At 46.6% G+C, this 14,930-nt stretch overlaps 1 protein-coding gene across 2 annotated transcripts in view; it reads left to right on the top strand.

Moving 5' to 3' along the window:
* PEX14 (peroxisomal biogenesis factor 14) overlaps positions 1-14,930 on the top strand; it is a 145,688-nt gene that overhangs the window by 45,921 nt on the left and 84,837 nt on the right. For both annotated transcript variants that reach the window (XM_058719112.1, XM_058719111.1), the window contains exon 3: positions 12,220-12,304. In XM_058719112.1, coding sequence (XP_058575095.1) covers positions 12,220-12,304 — 85 coding nt within the window. The remainder of the gene's footprint in view (positions 1-12,219; positions 12,305-14,930) is intronic.

The following is a 14,930-nucleotide window of genomic DNA, read 5'->3' as shown; positions in this document are numbered from 1 at the left end:
GGGGCGTGAGAGGCTGGGTCTCGGGACACACCAGTGTGAGGGTTGGACTCAGCGTGCGAGTGTCTTGAGACCCACACTGCTCTCTGTCCCATCATTCCACCAAGTTTCATTCCTGACCCATTTTTTGTTTGTTTGTTTGTTTGCTTGTTTGCTTGCTTTTTTAAGTAGGCTCCATGCGTGTGGAGCCCAACACCGGGCTTGAGCCCACCACCCTGAGATCAAGAGTCAGACGCTTAACCGACCGAGCCACCAAAGCGCCCCATCCCCGTTCCCTACCGGCTTTGAGCAAAATGTGGGTGAGAGAGAAAGTACAGGGTTTGTGTAAGGTAAAGCTCCAGAGAAAAATTCTCCGCTGGCTCTGGGCAGGTTCAGAATTAAAGTACATAAACCAAAAAGGCTCCTGTTTGTTGCACTGTTTGGCTATGTTTGCACTCAAGGCTGATATCGATATTGCAAGAGAAGCTTCAATCCTTTCATTCAAATTTACAAGAAATGCTGTTTCCTTTTAGTTAAAAAAAAAAAAAAAAAAAAAAAGTCCAAGAGAGCATTTGATTTGAGGAACCAAAAGTCTAGAAAATGTATCCGGGAGTCCTCGTCAATTTGGGGCATAATGAAATATAAAAAATACTCAATAAAAGCTCCTTTATTACTTTAACTGCTTAAATGTGGAGTTTTTAGCCATCAGGTTAATGTTTGGGTATCATTTTTTTATTTGATTGTGAGCACTTTTCCAGGTAGCTCTGCCACTCGAGCGCTAATCAGATTCCCACAGATGAATGGCGCTCGCTTCAGCCCTGACATCACCGCAGTTTTGCTTCGACGTTATTTTATTTGGTTTTCCTGTAAAAGTTAATAACTCTGTGTCCGTGTGTTTAAACAGGCAGGAAGAGAGAGAGAAAGGACAATGAGCAGAAACCGACGAGCAAGGTCTCCGGAAGCTTTTGCCAGACTGAGGAAATGTAGGCAGTTTTGTGATTTCAGAATATTTTGCACCCCTTTGCGGGGGTGCGGGGAATCCAGAGGGTTGCAAAGCAAGGCGGTAGTTCCTGATCCTTCAGAGAACAGAAAGCAAACTTCTCTCCGTTTCCCAGACAGAGCTGGGAGAAATTAGAAATGAGTTACTGTTGATTTAGAGGAGGAGGAGGGTGCTCAATAGAAGTGATTTGCTTGATGGTGAAAATTGGTGAAATCTCGTGTTAATTGTAAGTAAATTATGTGTCCATTTTCGATGACCAGTGTTGGTGAGAACGTCCCGTGCGCGACATGAAGACCCTCCTTTTGATCTGCCCATCAGAGGTGGGAGATCTGAAATGAGGGCCTCGTGGCCAGGGGTGGCTCTGGTGTCTGGTAGGCCTCTCTCGGATCTTTTTTTTTTTTTTTTTTTTTTAGAAGTGTGGTTTTTTCATTGGGAGCTGTGGTTGTTAATAATAGGAATGCTCACGGTGTCTAGTGAAAGATCACAGAATGGTTCAAAGCCATGGTGCTTACCATCTGATCCTTCCTGCGTCCTGTGGACATTTCCTAAATGTCTCTAAGCTAAAAGTTTCTAAGTCGGGGCCCATCAGAGAAGGCAAGTGCGGTGGTAGCGATTGAGTCTCTCTCCTGACTTTCCACCTTGGTGCTGGGGGTACAGACGGGGTGTGTTCCACAGCTGTTATTTCGGTGCCCCTAGAAGATCCCCATCTATGAGAGAGGCATCCCTGGACTTGGGGTGCTCTGTTCCCTGCTCTTGGGGTGGCGAAGTTCCTTCTAAAGTCAGTGACAGAGGCATGGCCTATGTCAGATACTCCTTTCTTAGAAAACAGAACCTGGCCATCAGGGTTGTTATTACATAGGGATGTCAGGTACCTCTGGCGCCTGTCACCCCACTTATTGCCAGAGTTGTTTCCATGGGTGCTGTCTTCGTAGACAGTCTGTCCCTGTCCACGTTCTTGGGCTTGTGTGTTTGGTGAAGAGGGTGATTTTCCTCTGGGAGGAGCGGACTTCGTCTCACTATTTGAGTAGAAACTGTTTCTAATCCCTATCATCTTACTGTAAATTTGAAGATTTTTGAGTCTGCCAGTATTATGAATCATACTTGTGGATCTCATACTTTTATTTTTTTCCCCTTAGGCCATGGATGAATTTAAATAATAGCAGAACTAGGACTCGGTGGTCTTCTGTTAGTGCGGATGTTAACTGTTTACTTTTTTCTGCTCTTCACTGGATCTAAATGGGTGATTTAAAGGCCATGCACATTTGTCATTTTATATTTACTTATTTACTTTTTGTATGCAAAATATTTTAAAGAACATACCATCCGGTTAAGCAACATCCAGCCTCAAGGCCAAGGCAATTGCATGTTAGCTAGAATGGGGTCAAGGCGGGCCTCCTAGCTGAAAATTTTTTTCTTTTCTTTTCTTTTCTTTTCTTTTCTTTTCTTTTCTTTTCTTTTCTTTTCTTTTCTTTTCTTTTCTCTTTTCTCTTTTCTCTTTTCTTTTCCTTTCTTTTCTTTTCTTTTCTTTTCTTTCCTTTCCTTTCCTTTCCTTTCCTTTCCTTTCCTTTCCTTTCCTTTCCTTTTTTTGGAGGAGTACAAATTAATTCAGTAGATTAAGGAGGAAATACTACGTGCAGAGAGGCAAGATCAAGTACAAAAGCAAAGACTAAAGCAGAATGTCACAATATGGAGAGACCTAGACCTTGTTTTCCCTTTTGTCTGTGGCACAGCACCACACAGGGGTTTCCATTTATGGAAACAATTTTATCTCTTCTTTTCCACAACGTCCATCTTCTGCTTATTTGCTCAATCCTAGTACGTGTGGATAGCGGTATCAGGATCATTGACCTGTGCTCCCCAGGGAAACAACTTTATCATCTACAGGCCAGAGCTTATGTGTGGTTCCTTTAGTCCTCTGTCTACAGTCTCCTCTTGCTTCCTAACTTACTCATGTCATTTTGCCCCCTCGCCCTTCAATGAAGTTCTGTCCTACCTCTGTAATACAGATTCTTTTCTTAAAATGAAAATTTACCCCCTTCACCCATTTCTCCCACCCCTCCACTCCTGTCTCTGGCAACCACCAATCTGTTCTCTGTATCTATGAGTTTTGTTTGTTTGTTTTTTTTTTAATTCCACATATAAGAGAAATCATATGGTGTTTGTCTTTCTCTGTCTGACTTCACCTAGAATACCCCTGATGTTCATCCATGTTGTCACAAACGGCAAGAGTTCATTCTTTTTTTAATGGCTGAATAATACTCCTCCGTGTGAGTCGGGGGAGAGAGAATACATAATAATTTCTTTATCCATTTATCCATTGGGCACTTAGATTGTTCCCATATCTTGGCTATTGTAAGTAATGACATTTGTCATTTTAAATTTCTTCCTTGCTATCTTATCATTCAAACTATTTCTAGGCTGTGACTATTTCTTTTGTATTCAAATCTATTTTTTTAAGTTTATTTTTTATTTATTTTGAGAGAAAGAGCATGCATGCACATGTGGGAAGGGCAGAGAGAGAGAGAGAGAGAGAGAGAGAGAGAGAATGAGAGAGAGAGAATCCCAGGTAGGCTCTGTGCTGTCAGTGCAGAGCCCAATGTGGGGCTTGATCTCATGAACCGTGAGTTCATGACCTGAGCCAAAATCAAGAGTTGGATGCTTACCTAATTGACCCACCCAGGTGCCCCAAATCTATTTTTTACCATTCAGTCTCTCTCTCGTTTTTTTGTAGGATGCATGTTAGGAATGTCATTTAGTGTCACCTCACAGGTTTTATTTTATTTTATTTTTAATTTATTTATCCATTCACTCATTCATTCATTCACAGGTTTTAGTTTTGTACTGTATGGGGGGTGATTGTAGGCAGAATTTCTTGGTCCAGAGCTTATCTTCCATAGAATCCAAGAGCCCATCTCCTTGCCCTCTGAGCAAGCTAAACCATCCTGAAGGGATCCTGTCCTATGCCACTTGGTGGTCATCTGTTCAGTGTCTAACCCCCCCCCCCAGTGATGACTTAATGCTTGAAACTGTCTGTCTGTGACATAACCTCCGTCCCCTTCCTAATCATCGCACATCTCAGTAGTGCATGACCAGAGAGGGCTTTCCTGATCTCCTTCATCTGGCCCCGACTTCAGAAGAGGTGGGAACCAAAGCACTGTTTCATCTGCCAAGCATCTGAAAAGTACTGGAGTTTAAGAGAAGTAACCTTCAGAAAGCGTAACATTCAGCCTATGCTGGAGAGAAAGGAACCGGGAAGTCGAAGCCACGGTATCATCAAGAAGGTCCTGGAGACCGAATGCTACATATTTTTAGTGCTGGAGTCACCAGCCACCGTCACTGAGTGAGCTCAGAGTTCTCCTAGGGAGCATCTTGGACACTGAGTCATTACATTCCTTCGGAGTGATTCAACTCAACAGCTTGACACCTTCATTAATTTTACAACACGAAGCCCGGGTGCTCTCTGCTTCCTCTTTAACAGCACAGGGAAATTAGAGGAATATCGAAAATATAAAAACCAAGGGAAACTGGCAGAAGGAGCAGTCGGGGAGCTGTTGAAAGACACCGTGTTAAGAAATTGAACTCCTTGCCTTTTCTTGGTGTCTCTTGAGACCGAGCACCCAACTCTTGCCACACATCTCTGGCACGTAAACCTTTTAAAATCTGTTCCTGGCACGCAGGCCGGACCTCTGACTTGCAGCCGGCTCGTTCGCCTTCTCTGCTGAGGTCACTGCTACCGTGATCCGTGTATAATGGCATTTTCCTCTTCTTTTCAGTATGGAGGCTATTACAGTTTCTTCTCTAAGCAGGACTTCAAACAATTTGCTGCCAGTTGGATTTCAAAGCCAAGGAAAAGGCAAATGTCATCCTTTTTTCCTCCCCTCTTTGGGTAACTGCTTTGTTGGTTGCATCAAAAATTAGAGGGGCTGCTATCTAAATTCAGGTGGGGATGCATGGGGACAAGGCATTTAAATTTGCTTTTCTTTCTCCCTGAAGGAGAAAATCCTTTTCCTTCTCAACCTTTCCTAAAAAGGAACTTTGATCTTCTCAACCCCGAAGCAAGGGTTTTCATTTCCTCTCCGGCAAGTGTGTGTGCACCGCAGCCCTTTCTGCGATGCGGTGACAGTGAGGCTCAGCGACAGCAGCTCCTCTGCTTTTCAGGCTCTGCTGCCCAACTGCACCAGCTCCTGGCGGCTGGAGGCTGGCGCCCACTGCGCTCTCCAGAGTCACCCTTTATGCCCCTAAAGCCACCGTCACTTGACATGAAATAGTGCATGTTGGCTGAAGATGCTTTTTGATTTCCACACACATTTCTGGAAGAACTAGTTTAATCAAGTAAGAAAACAATGACATTCTGACAAGCAGTTCACGCAATATTTTTAACTCGGGCCAAGAAGAAAACAATTTAAACATAGAGGTATTTCACTTTGAAAGGTAGTTTTTGTGCACACGGCGTTGCCACTTTTCATAAAGGCTTTTACTACATATATCAACGTGTTTTAAGAGAGGCTAGGGTCAATAATGCGTGCTTTGGAATTCCCTAAATGCAGATTTACACAGTAGACCTTAAAAATACTACATTCTATCGTGTCAACTCCTGTGCACTTCCACCAGAGATATTTTATTTCTTTAATGTGAAAAACAAAAGGACAGAGGAAAGTAAAACAAAGGAAATTAGGGCCCACAGGCTTAATTAGTATAGAGTTGTAACCCAAATCAACAATGGGAAGGACACAGTGACAAAAACCAGGAAATTCCAAGTTGGAAGAGAGGCTCTTTCCTTTAACTCCTTGAGTGCTAGGGCACTTGCTAGCACGCTCCTTACCCAGGTGCAGGAGGCTGGCTCAAGTACAATACAACTCGACGTCTGTATTTTTGAACTTCCTGGCTTTTGTTGACTTTCCCCCCTCCGTTCCCCCCTTGATGCAAATGAAACGTACGTGTGTGTGTGTGTGTGTGTGTGTGTGTGTGTTAACTCTAGATAAACGGGGCTAAATGTGCCTCTTGATTTTGTAACCCTCAGAGAAGGAGAAAGAGTGAAAAAAAAAATTCCTGTCACTGTCATCTGTTCATTTTTAATGAGCAATTTTAAAAAATTGAAAATAAAAGAGGAAAATGAATAGGTGTTGAACCAGCCCGTGATATGTAAATGCCAACTAGTAATTACCTAAAACCTCAATTTTCATTCTGTTTCATCTTGCAAAACATTTCATTTTCCCTGAGTGAAAACACTTCACCGGGGCTGTGCGAGTCAGCGGAGCGGCCGCCCTTGGCCTGCGCGGCCGCCGGCTCCGGCTAGGGGGCACTTTGGTTCCGCGCTTGGGCTGCCTGAGCCGCGTGTCCACCTCAAGGTTATTCCCCTCTTGCCATTCCAGTGGTTTTGCTCGGAGAGCGGAGAGCGTTCGGTGGCGCCCCTCCCCCCACCCCCACGCGGCTGGTTTCGGGGAGCCGTATCCCTCCTTGTCCTTGCACGGGGATCGTATTGAATTTTGGCTGACCGAGCCTTCCTGTGCATATTAACTTTCCCCTCACCTGCCTGCGAGCCCCCTCGGCTTCCCTGCGTGGCACCTCAACACTCTTCAGAGCAGCTTCCTTTCTGCCGGTCCCCCTCCTTCCTCCCTTTGGGATTTCGGACGCGGCAGTCTCTCTTTTTTGTTTCCCGCTTCTCCTTTTTATTCCTCCTTTTTCATTTTGGCGACTGGGGGTGGGGGGGCGCGGCTCCCCTCGCTTGCAGCTCACACACGTTCGCCCTCCTGCCACGCTTAGAATGAGGGTTCTGACATTTCTCGTGCGTGCTCGTAGATTCTCTTTCGTTCCGGTTCAGGATCTGACACCTTGTGGGTGTGTTCGCTCGCACGCACGGCGTCTTGGAATGTGGCCCGTGGATACCCCCGCTTCCAGGGTGGTCACCCTTCTCAGCCCCTTCCCTAGCTAAGAGGGAGAGTGTGGAGGATTGAAAAAGAACGGAGAGCCCCGGGATTGGGAACTGGCAGATTAGAGGGGATTCTGGATGCAGAGAGCCAGAATTATGTTGTCCTAGGACCCTGCATTTGAGAGTGCTTTGCCTGGAATCTCGAGGAACACGGCCTCTTTAGTGAGATATATAGCTTCATAATTAGCCCGTTGCATTTTTTCACGAGTGCTAGCATCAGCGTTCTACGATGTGTTTCCCTGATTAACAGCTGCTTTGCAACTATTTCCTTGTGCCACCGATGACCATATTTGTCAAGGAACTCCTGACAGAGTACTGATTTCTTACTAAAATGCAGCATTTCTGTTTGAAGAGGGTGCTCTCGTTCTCCGCACTGCCCGGCTTTTAAAGTCGGTCCTTGTTAAAACCCGAGTTGGCTTTGGTCTGACGCTTGTTAACAGGATTCTGGGTATCTATCTGCTTTAGAGTACCAGCGTAGGAACCTCTCACAGGCGATGGAATCTTCTGAGGCACGCACGTGCCACACTGCAGCGTTGGGGTGGGCCTTCGGGCCCGCACCTCGGTCATTCCTTTTGCCCTCTGGCTGTGATCTCTCTGGGTGAAAAAGGACTTGGCTTTGGTTGTTAGCGTCATTAATTTTTGACTATTTTTAATATTTTAAAATGGCTAATGAATGCTCACGTTTTAGGAGATAGATGTGTACGGAGCCCACAGGAGTGCTGGAATTGGTGGCATTCCAAATAAGTGTCACTGGAGACAATGCATCAGGTTTACGTGTCAGGTGCAAAGTGCTAAGGCTTCCTCACACCCCGGGGTCGCTAGCAGGCAAGCTCTGTTCTCCCGTCCCCCTCGTGCAGAAAAGAAAGTGTGCCTTCTGAAGATTACAGCGTGTGGGTCTTCTGTAGGAGAGCGGGAAGCACACAGGACGCATCTCTTCAGCGAAGACTGTCGGAACCTCGAGTCTGCTCACCAGGGATTACTTATCTTGCACAATGCATTTAACAGCACATAGTTCATCGTAGATCACCCCTGAGTATGCTGTAGTCCATTGATTTATACAAGTACAAATCCTGGGCTCTCAAACAAGGGTCTCTTGCAATTGGCCAGTCATCCGGGGTCCAAAGGCCCCTCTTCCCCCTGGGTTGCAGCAGGCCCTCCGGGGCAGCCATTGCAGAGGGGAGGTTACTCCCCTTGCTTGCATCGTGGCTTTACCTCTGGCTTTCAGTGACAGGCCCGTGAAAATGATCAAATCTCCCTAACACTCGGGAGTTGACGGTGACAGGGTGGTTTTATTTTGCTTTTTGGGGGAGGGAGGTGGAAGGTGAGGTCACAGGAATAGGGGTGGCGAGAAACTTTGCTTCTGTTTTCCTCTGAGTTCGTCACCCGTATTTTTATGATACCAGCTAGTGGCAATTCGAGGTGCGCTCATTAGGAACTCTCAGCGCAAGAGGAGGAGAAAGGAAAAACGATTCCGTGTTTCTCATGGACTCAACGGCAAGTGGCTTCCAACAACGGCATCAGGTGCTGTGCGCCAGAATTTTCCCTGGCTTGCTGCACTCCCACAACATGTGCAATAAAGTTCCTGTCTCCGTTTTACATCTTTGACATTGAGGCGGAAGATTTGGCCTGAATTTATGTAATTTAGTTGGGCACAAATATAACCCATGAATAGTCGCATTCATCTCCTAATTAGAAAATCAAACGATAATACAGGACAGGCTGCAGGCACCCCATCATTTCGACCAACAAAAGCATGCTGTGTGTGTCGACCCTCTGTAGAGGAAGAGCCAGTTGAATTGCTTCATGAAGTTAATGCAAAGTGTCCAACAATAGGTGAATGAAAGCTGCAAAACCCAGCGTGCCCAGCAGTTATTTAGTGTGCTGAAATCTTTGCATTATGGGTACAGATTTGGGGAAACCTTTTACCATCTGTGGATGGCTCTCGGGCATGTAAAATTCCGGGTTGGACAGGCCTTTCCCCCGTATGGTAGCTCCAGTTCCTCGTGCGGTGGGTGCAGGGGAGAGTAGAGAGTAGCTGAAGAAATAATTAGTGGAAGGAGGAGAGAGGTTTTCATATGTTCACACTTACCTGGAGCTGCCTATCTGGGTATCTTTCTTATTCAGCACATTATGTTGAGGCTATTAGTTTGGATGCTTTATATTTTTGCATCTGGCGTAGTGATATCGATGCTGTTAAATATGTGATTTGCCTGTCGCCTGCATTTTCAGACAGAGATCAAGAGGAACATAAACAAGTCCCAAATATACTTTATGTAGGTGTTTGGCAGCATGATTTTATATGGCTTGAAATTAGTGAATGGAAACTTTAAAAGAAATTGTTCATATTTTTGCAAGTTTGAAGTGTGCCGGGACTTTGTCAAATTCCCGTTAAAATAAATACGTCAATTTCATCTCCCTCCCGAATTCATTTATCTTGCTTTTTTAAAAGGTGTTTTCTACTTTACCTGATGTTTAAATTGGATTCGCTCGTTTATGCTGTTCTTTGCTATATCCCCCACGTTTTTCTTAAATGAATTACTAATGACAGAGCACTCCATCATTCCCTCTCTACAGCCACTTTAAGGAAAGCATGGTGATCTAAACCTTTTAACCTATTAAAGATGATTTTTCCCAATTGAATCAGACCCACCACAGGTGTAATAACTAATCATTTAAACTACACCTGCTATTATGTATTTTTAAGCCATTATGCGTGTTGGATAGATGATAATTCATGTTTATTGCATTGTCCGATGGATCCGTTTTGCCTACACTAGGCTGATTAATGTATTTAAAGAAATAAGAGATGCAATTTTTAAAAAAAAATTGATGGAATGCGCCAAGCACTGCATTGAGTGCACCATTAAACCCATCAGAACTTTGCTCTCTGACCAGAAATGCATATACCAAGGACTATATTAAAAAAGCAAGGTGAAACCTGTGCATTTTAGTGGTGGGATTCTGTTTTCTTTCTCCATCATGGAAAATTTTGGAAGGATGAAGGAAAGGTCGGCGCTTCTGTGGGTAAATGAGAGGAGCTGTGTTGTTACTATCTGCTGCTCAAGACCTGCTCATCCACGTTCCCTCTGACACCTGGTGCACACACCGCCGCGTGCGGAGACCGCCGCGTGATACCAGTGTCGTAATTGTCGTGTGTGTGGCAGGTGTATTTTTTTCCAGGTGAAGGGCGGTCACCCCCGAGCCATCAGAGCTGTGCCGATGGGCATCGACCCTGGGGGGGCCTGTGACTGTGTAGCTGTCCACCCCTTCCTGGACATGGGGCTCTCTTCCTCTTGTCTCTCTCCTTCCTCCCTCCCCATCCCCCCTCTGGCTTCTCCCCTTCCCCTTTCTTCTGCCCACCCTGGTGGGTCAGCTCCTCTGCTTTCTCCTCTTGTCCCGTGGCCACTCCTTCCTTCTCCCCAGTCCCTCTTCTGTCTTCTCTCTCTCCCTTCTCCCGTGTCTTCATTAAACTGTATCATTTTGTAGATGTTGGTCACATTTTTTTTTCTTAAAGTTTGGTGCGAACCGAGGAGAGGTGGTTGAGGGACCGAGGGGGCGCGTATGGAGTTTTGGGCTCTAGAATCTGGAGCATGATTTCCGTCCAGTCCGGAGCTGTTTGGTTACCACTGCAGCTCATGATGGGGTTTAATAGGTTTGCAGGGCTGGATGGATGACAGCCACGCTCCGGGAACGCTGCTGTGTCTTACCGCTGACGGGCCCGAATCCGAAGGCCTGGGACACTTGAGTTCATCCTTTAGGGAGACTGTCTCCGGCAGGCCTCCAGTAGAGGGACTACAAGGGAAAATATATAAGGGAGTTGCCTGGCTTTCTGTTTTTCTTTCTAATTTATCGTCATCTTTTGTTATCAGAGAAGTGTGTCTGGTCGCAAGATTAAATTCATATAAAACATGAGGAGACTGTTTGTAAGTTGTATTCCATTTGTAGCCACAGTCGCTGCATAGCTGCTGTCCTTAGTCTGCAGGATCTTAGAAAAGTTCCTTATGTTTGGTCCCTTAGAAATTTTTTCCTTCGGCAACTTAGGAGGGAACTCTAGGGTCTGATGACTTTACCTGTAACATGAGATGTTATTACCCATTTGGTTTTGATGAGATGAGTAATGCCCAGTCATTTAAAACAGCCCCTTCCCTCTCTGGGGCAGGTTGGCATTTCCCACCCGTTGCACTAGTGCCCGGGACAGAGAGCACACAAGCGGCGTGGAAATACACACTTTGTGTGTGCTGAGTGATGCGAAGGTTAATGCCTTCAGCACGCTGCCTTCCACCCCCTCCTTGGCTTATTTGAAGATATGAAGATTTCATTGAATAATATCATCACCAGACGTAGGGAGATAATCTGTCAATCTGTCAGCTTTTAGCCATGAAACCCCAAACTTTGTCCTTTGAAGTCTCTTCAGAATTGAGCTCCGTTGCATAAGCGGGACCAGCGTGGATGGCTGTGCGCGGTGTCTCTTATATAATCCTTCCCAGCCGGTCTGCGCTCAGCACTTTGCCAGGCTCTGTGGAGACAGCATGGTCTCTTCTCTTCAGATGCTTGCAGTGTAGTTGGGGAGGCAGCCTGAACATTAGAAGACAGTATAATTATGTCTTCAATTATACGGTACACACTACAAGCATTAAAGAATTTAAGAGAATGGGGAGATCAGAGATGGCTTGCTTATTTAGGGAAGGCTTCGAGGAGTTAGCACAGGCTATAAAAGGGCTGTGCTGGTGTGTGTGTGTGTGTGTGTGTGTGTGTGTGTGTGTGTGTATGCATGCAATGTTTAGACAGGTAGAAGTGGGAAAGGGCCGCCTTCTAGAAAAAGGGCATAGCACGAGCACAAGCATAGGGACATGGATGCGTGTGGCCAGGAGAAGGCTACCTGCCCTGCCCAGGAGTGTGAAGAATCAGCTTGAACAAGGAGAAAAAGAAAGGATTCCTGCAGGTCTTAACAGTTAGGTTGAGAGAATCAGATACAGGAAGCCAGTGGGAACCAACGTAGTCTTTTATTTAGGTCTATTTTATTTATATTTATTTTATTTTATTTTTCTAAAGATTTTATTTTTCAGTAGTCTCCACCTCCCAACACGGGGCTCGAACTCATAACCCTGAGATCAAGAGTTGGATTTTCCACCGACTGAGCCAGTCAGGCGCCCCTATTTAGGTAGATTTTCAATGTGAGAAATAGCTGGTTATAAATTTGACCACAGCGGTGCGTTTATTTCTGTGGGCCTGGGGATAAACTGGTAGGATTTTGAATCTTGAAATTCAGACCATGGAAGTTTACTTTTCTTCTCTGTTTTATCTCCCCAACCAGATTGCCACAGCAGTGAAGTTTCTACAGAATTCCCGAGTCCGTCAGAGCCCGCTTGCGACCAGGAGAGCATTCCTCAAGAAGAAAGGTACAGCTTCCCACGGCCATGTCGTATGGCCTGCAGAAAGGGGCTGGGGACGGGGCAGGTGGAATCCACGGTGTTGCCGAGAGGACCTCCTGTAGCCCTCCCACTGGTGTGGGGGTGAAGGGGAGCCCCCCAGAGGGAATGCAGGCTTCTTTCCCCACGGTGGAGCAGAGAGGTGATGCCACCTGGATGATCGAGCACCACATGTAAGGCCATCAACGTAGCCCAGGACAGCCTGGCACAGGCAACAAGGCGAGGCCCACTGGATAGGACTGTGGAGGACTTCTGTTTTCTGGTCTGTTCTTCTGATGATACGACCCTGGCTACACAATGCCTGGCCTCAGGTTAGGAGGTCAGCTGCCTCAGTAAAGAACCAGGGAGAAAGAAATTGAAGGGCAAGGGAAATGAGATGGCTAAACAAGGTCAGGTTAAGGTCGAGCCTGGGGTCAGTCTGATTTACAGATTGAAGTGGTAAATTACTGGTTTTATGGTATTTCTGTAAGCGGGGGTTAAATGGGTCTTGACAAATTCAATATTGTCCAAAGCAGAAAGAATCTCTTCTGGCTCTGTTGCAATTTAGGATAATTTTCTGTTTTTGTAAAATACAAAACAAACCCCAAAATGAACAACAACAAAAAAGAAATCTGACTTTTCATTCTTTGAACATTTAATTTTCTAGAGAGCTGGAAAGTTGTATAAATGCCCTTATATACCATGAGCAGGGGGAGAGGTGAGGTATCTCCCCGCCCTGACCCCGACCCCGACCCCATCCCCCAACCAAACTCTTTTTCCTTTAGGAGCTGGAATGTTAGCCTCAAAATTGTAGGTTGTGGGCTTTAAGTCATCTGTGGCTGGAATAGAAGACGGAGTGGCTTGGTGGTGTTTCCTCGGTCTGTATCCCACCAAAGAGATGCTTGCGGGATCGCGTCCCGGGCCTGCGCCCTTGGGGTTTGGGCAGAAGGAGCCTGAAGCTCTCCGTCGACAGGCATCTGTTCAGCGGCAGCCTCGGGGGCGGCCCCTCGACTGAGTTGGTGAGGGGCGCTGTGCATGTGCTGGCGGCACTGTGCTCGCCCCCCATCAGCAGGCGGTTATTAAAATTTGGAGTGCGTTGGCCGGCCTCTCCACTCCGCAGCCATCATGCCATAAAAGAGTTTTTCCTTGAAATATGTGTACCTATGGGGAGTAATTAATCATAAAAGCTTGGGGATTTCAGCTCCCTCATCAAAGCATGGAAGCTCGGGAAAGCTGAGCCTAAAAGCTGTGCTGATTACCCGGGGTAACCTGAGACAAAATCTATGGTTGCCGAGAGATCCTTTGCCCCAGTATATTGTGCAATATTATAACTGCCTGATCTTCTCTTCCACTGACAATGACCAGTTATTCCTCATTTTCTCTCAAACGCAGCTGGGTTAGAATTTCATTTGCAGAAGGTATTTAGAGCAATTTAGAGACAAATGTCTCTGGTGTTTGCTCGGCACTTCCCCACCGCAGGCTTTGCTGAGCAGTTTTAGTATCAGGAGCTCCATCTAATCTGTTTAATTTTAATAAATCCCTGACTGGGAGAGGGAGAGAAAAAAAGAGAGAGGGAGAAACTCTGGACCAAATAATACTTCTTTTGAGTTGGTTGGCTGATAATTACCGTAGAGAGGAAAGTGTTTTGTGCAATTATTATTTGTTGCTCCTTTAAAAAACGCGAAACAAACCCAGTTGATTAATCCATCTAAGAGTGTTTTACCCTGTGCCGTGCCCTGTTCTGGGCCCCGGGGACTCAGCAGAGAAGGGGCAAGATGGCATCCCTGCCCTCGCCTAGCTTACATTCTAGCGGCCAAAGGCGGACAACAGACGGAAAAAGGAGACGCGTAGTATATCGGGTGGCAAGTGCCACAGAGAAAAAGAAGGCCGGGTGCGTGGGGTCAGGAGCCCCGGTGCTGGGGTGGGAACGGGCTGCGCCTTTAGACAGGGCGACCAGAGCACGCCTCTCTGAGAGGGTGGCGTGAGCGGAGGCCTGAGGGAGGTGAGTGTTTGTCACTGTGGAACGGGCACCGTTCCTCCTCGACCCCTGGGTCGGTGAGAGATTTTAGAACATTAGGGTAGCAGGAACCGGGAGAGGGGCCTCCTACCCTTATTCCTCCAAAGAGAGCCACGGGAGTTTACCCTGAGCCTCAGTCCAGAATCACTGGACGCAATCACCCGTCTCCATCATCCCCTAAAATGCTGCTTCGGTCAGGAATTATCTGTTTCCGAGTTGAATCCCAGTAGGGTAAGTTCTGGCAGGACCTTTTCTGGGCAGAGGATTCCAAGGTTTGATTGGCGCCTGGGGAAGAAGAGCCCCTTCGTGGATTTACACTCACTTTTTAAATTTCCGGCTGTTCCTTGGGTCAGGTGTACACGGTCAGCAGAGCTTGGCGCCGTCTCTGCTGGGGAGAGGGAGGAGGGCCTTTTGCAATGGAGCGAGCGGCTCCCCTGTCCCTAACTGTACTTGGGAAGGAAAGAGAGTTGGCTGGGTGGTCTGTGGGGGTGGGGAGGGTGTCCTGAGGGGAGGGATCGAGGTTCCGGCATCCTCCCCGCAGCTACCCCCTGTAGGACTCGTCCTCGTCCTCGTGGTCGTCGCTGGGGGTGGGGGTGGGGG

The sequence above is a fragment of the Neofelis nebulosa genome, chromosome 2 (assembly GCF_028018385.1).
Source record: "Neofelis nebulosa isolate mNeoNeb1 chromosome 2, mNeoNeb1.pri, whole genome shotgun sequence".
NCBI lineage: Eukaryota > Metazoa > Chordata > Mammalia > Carnivora > Felidae > Neofelis > Neofelis nebulosa.
The sequence above is the reverse complement of the archived record's forward strand: the minus strand, read 5'-3'. Positions and strand labels throughout refer to the sequence as shown.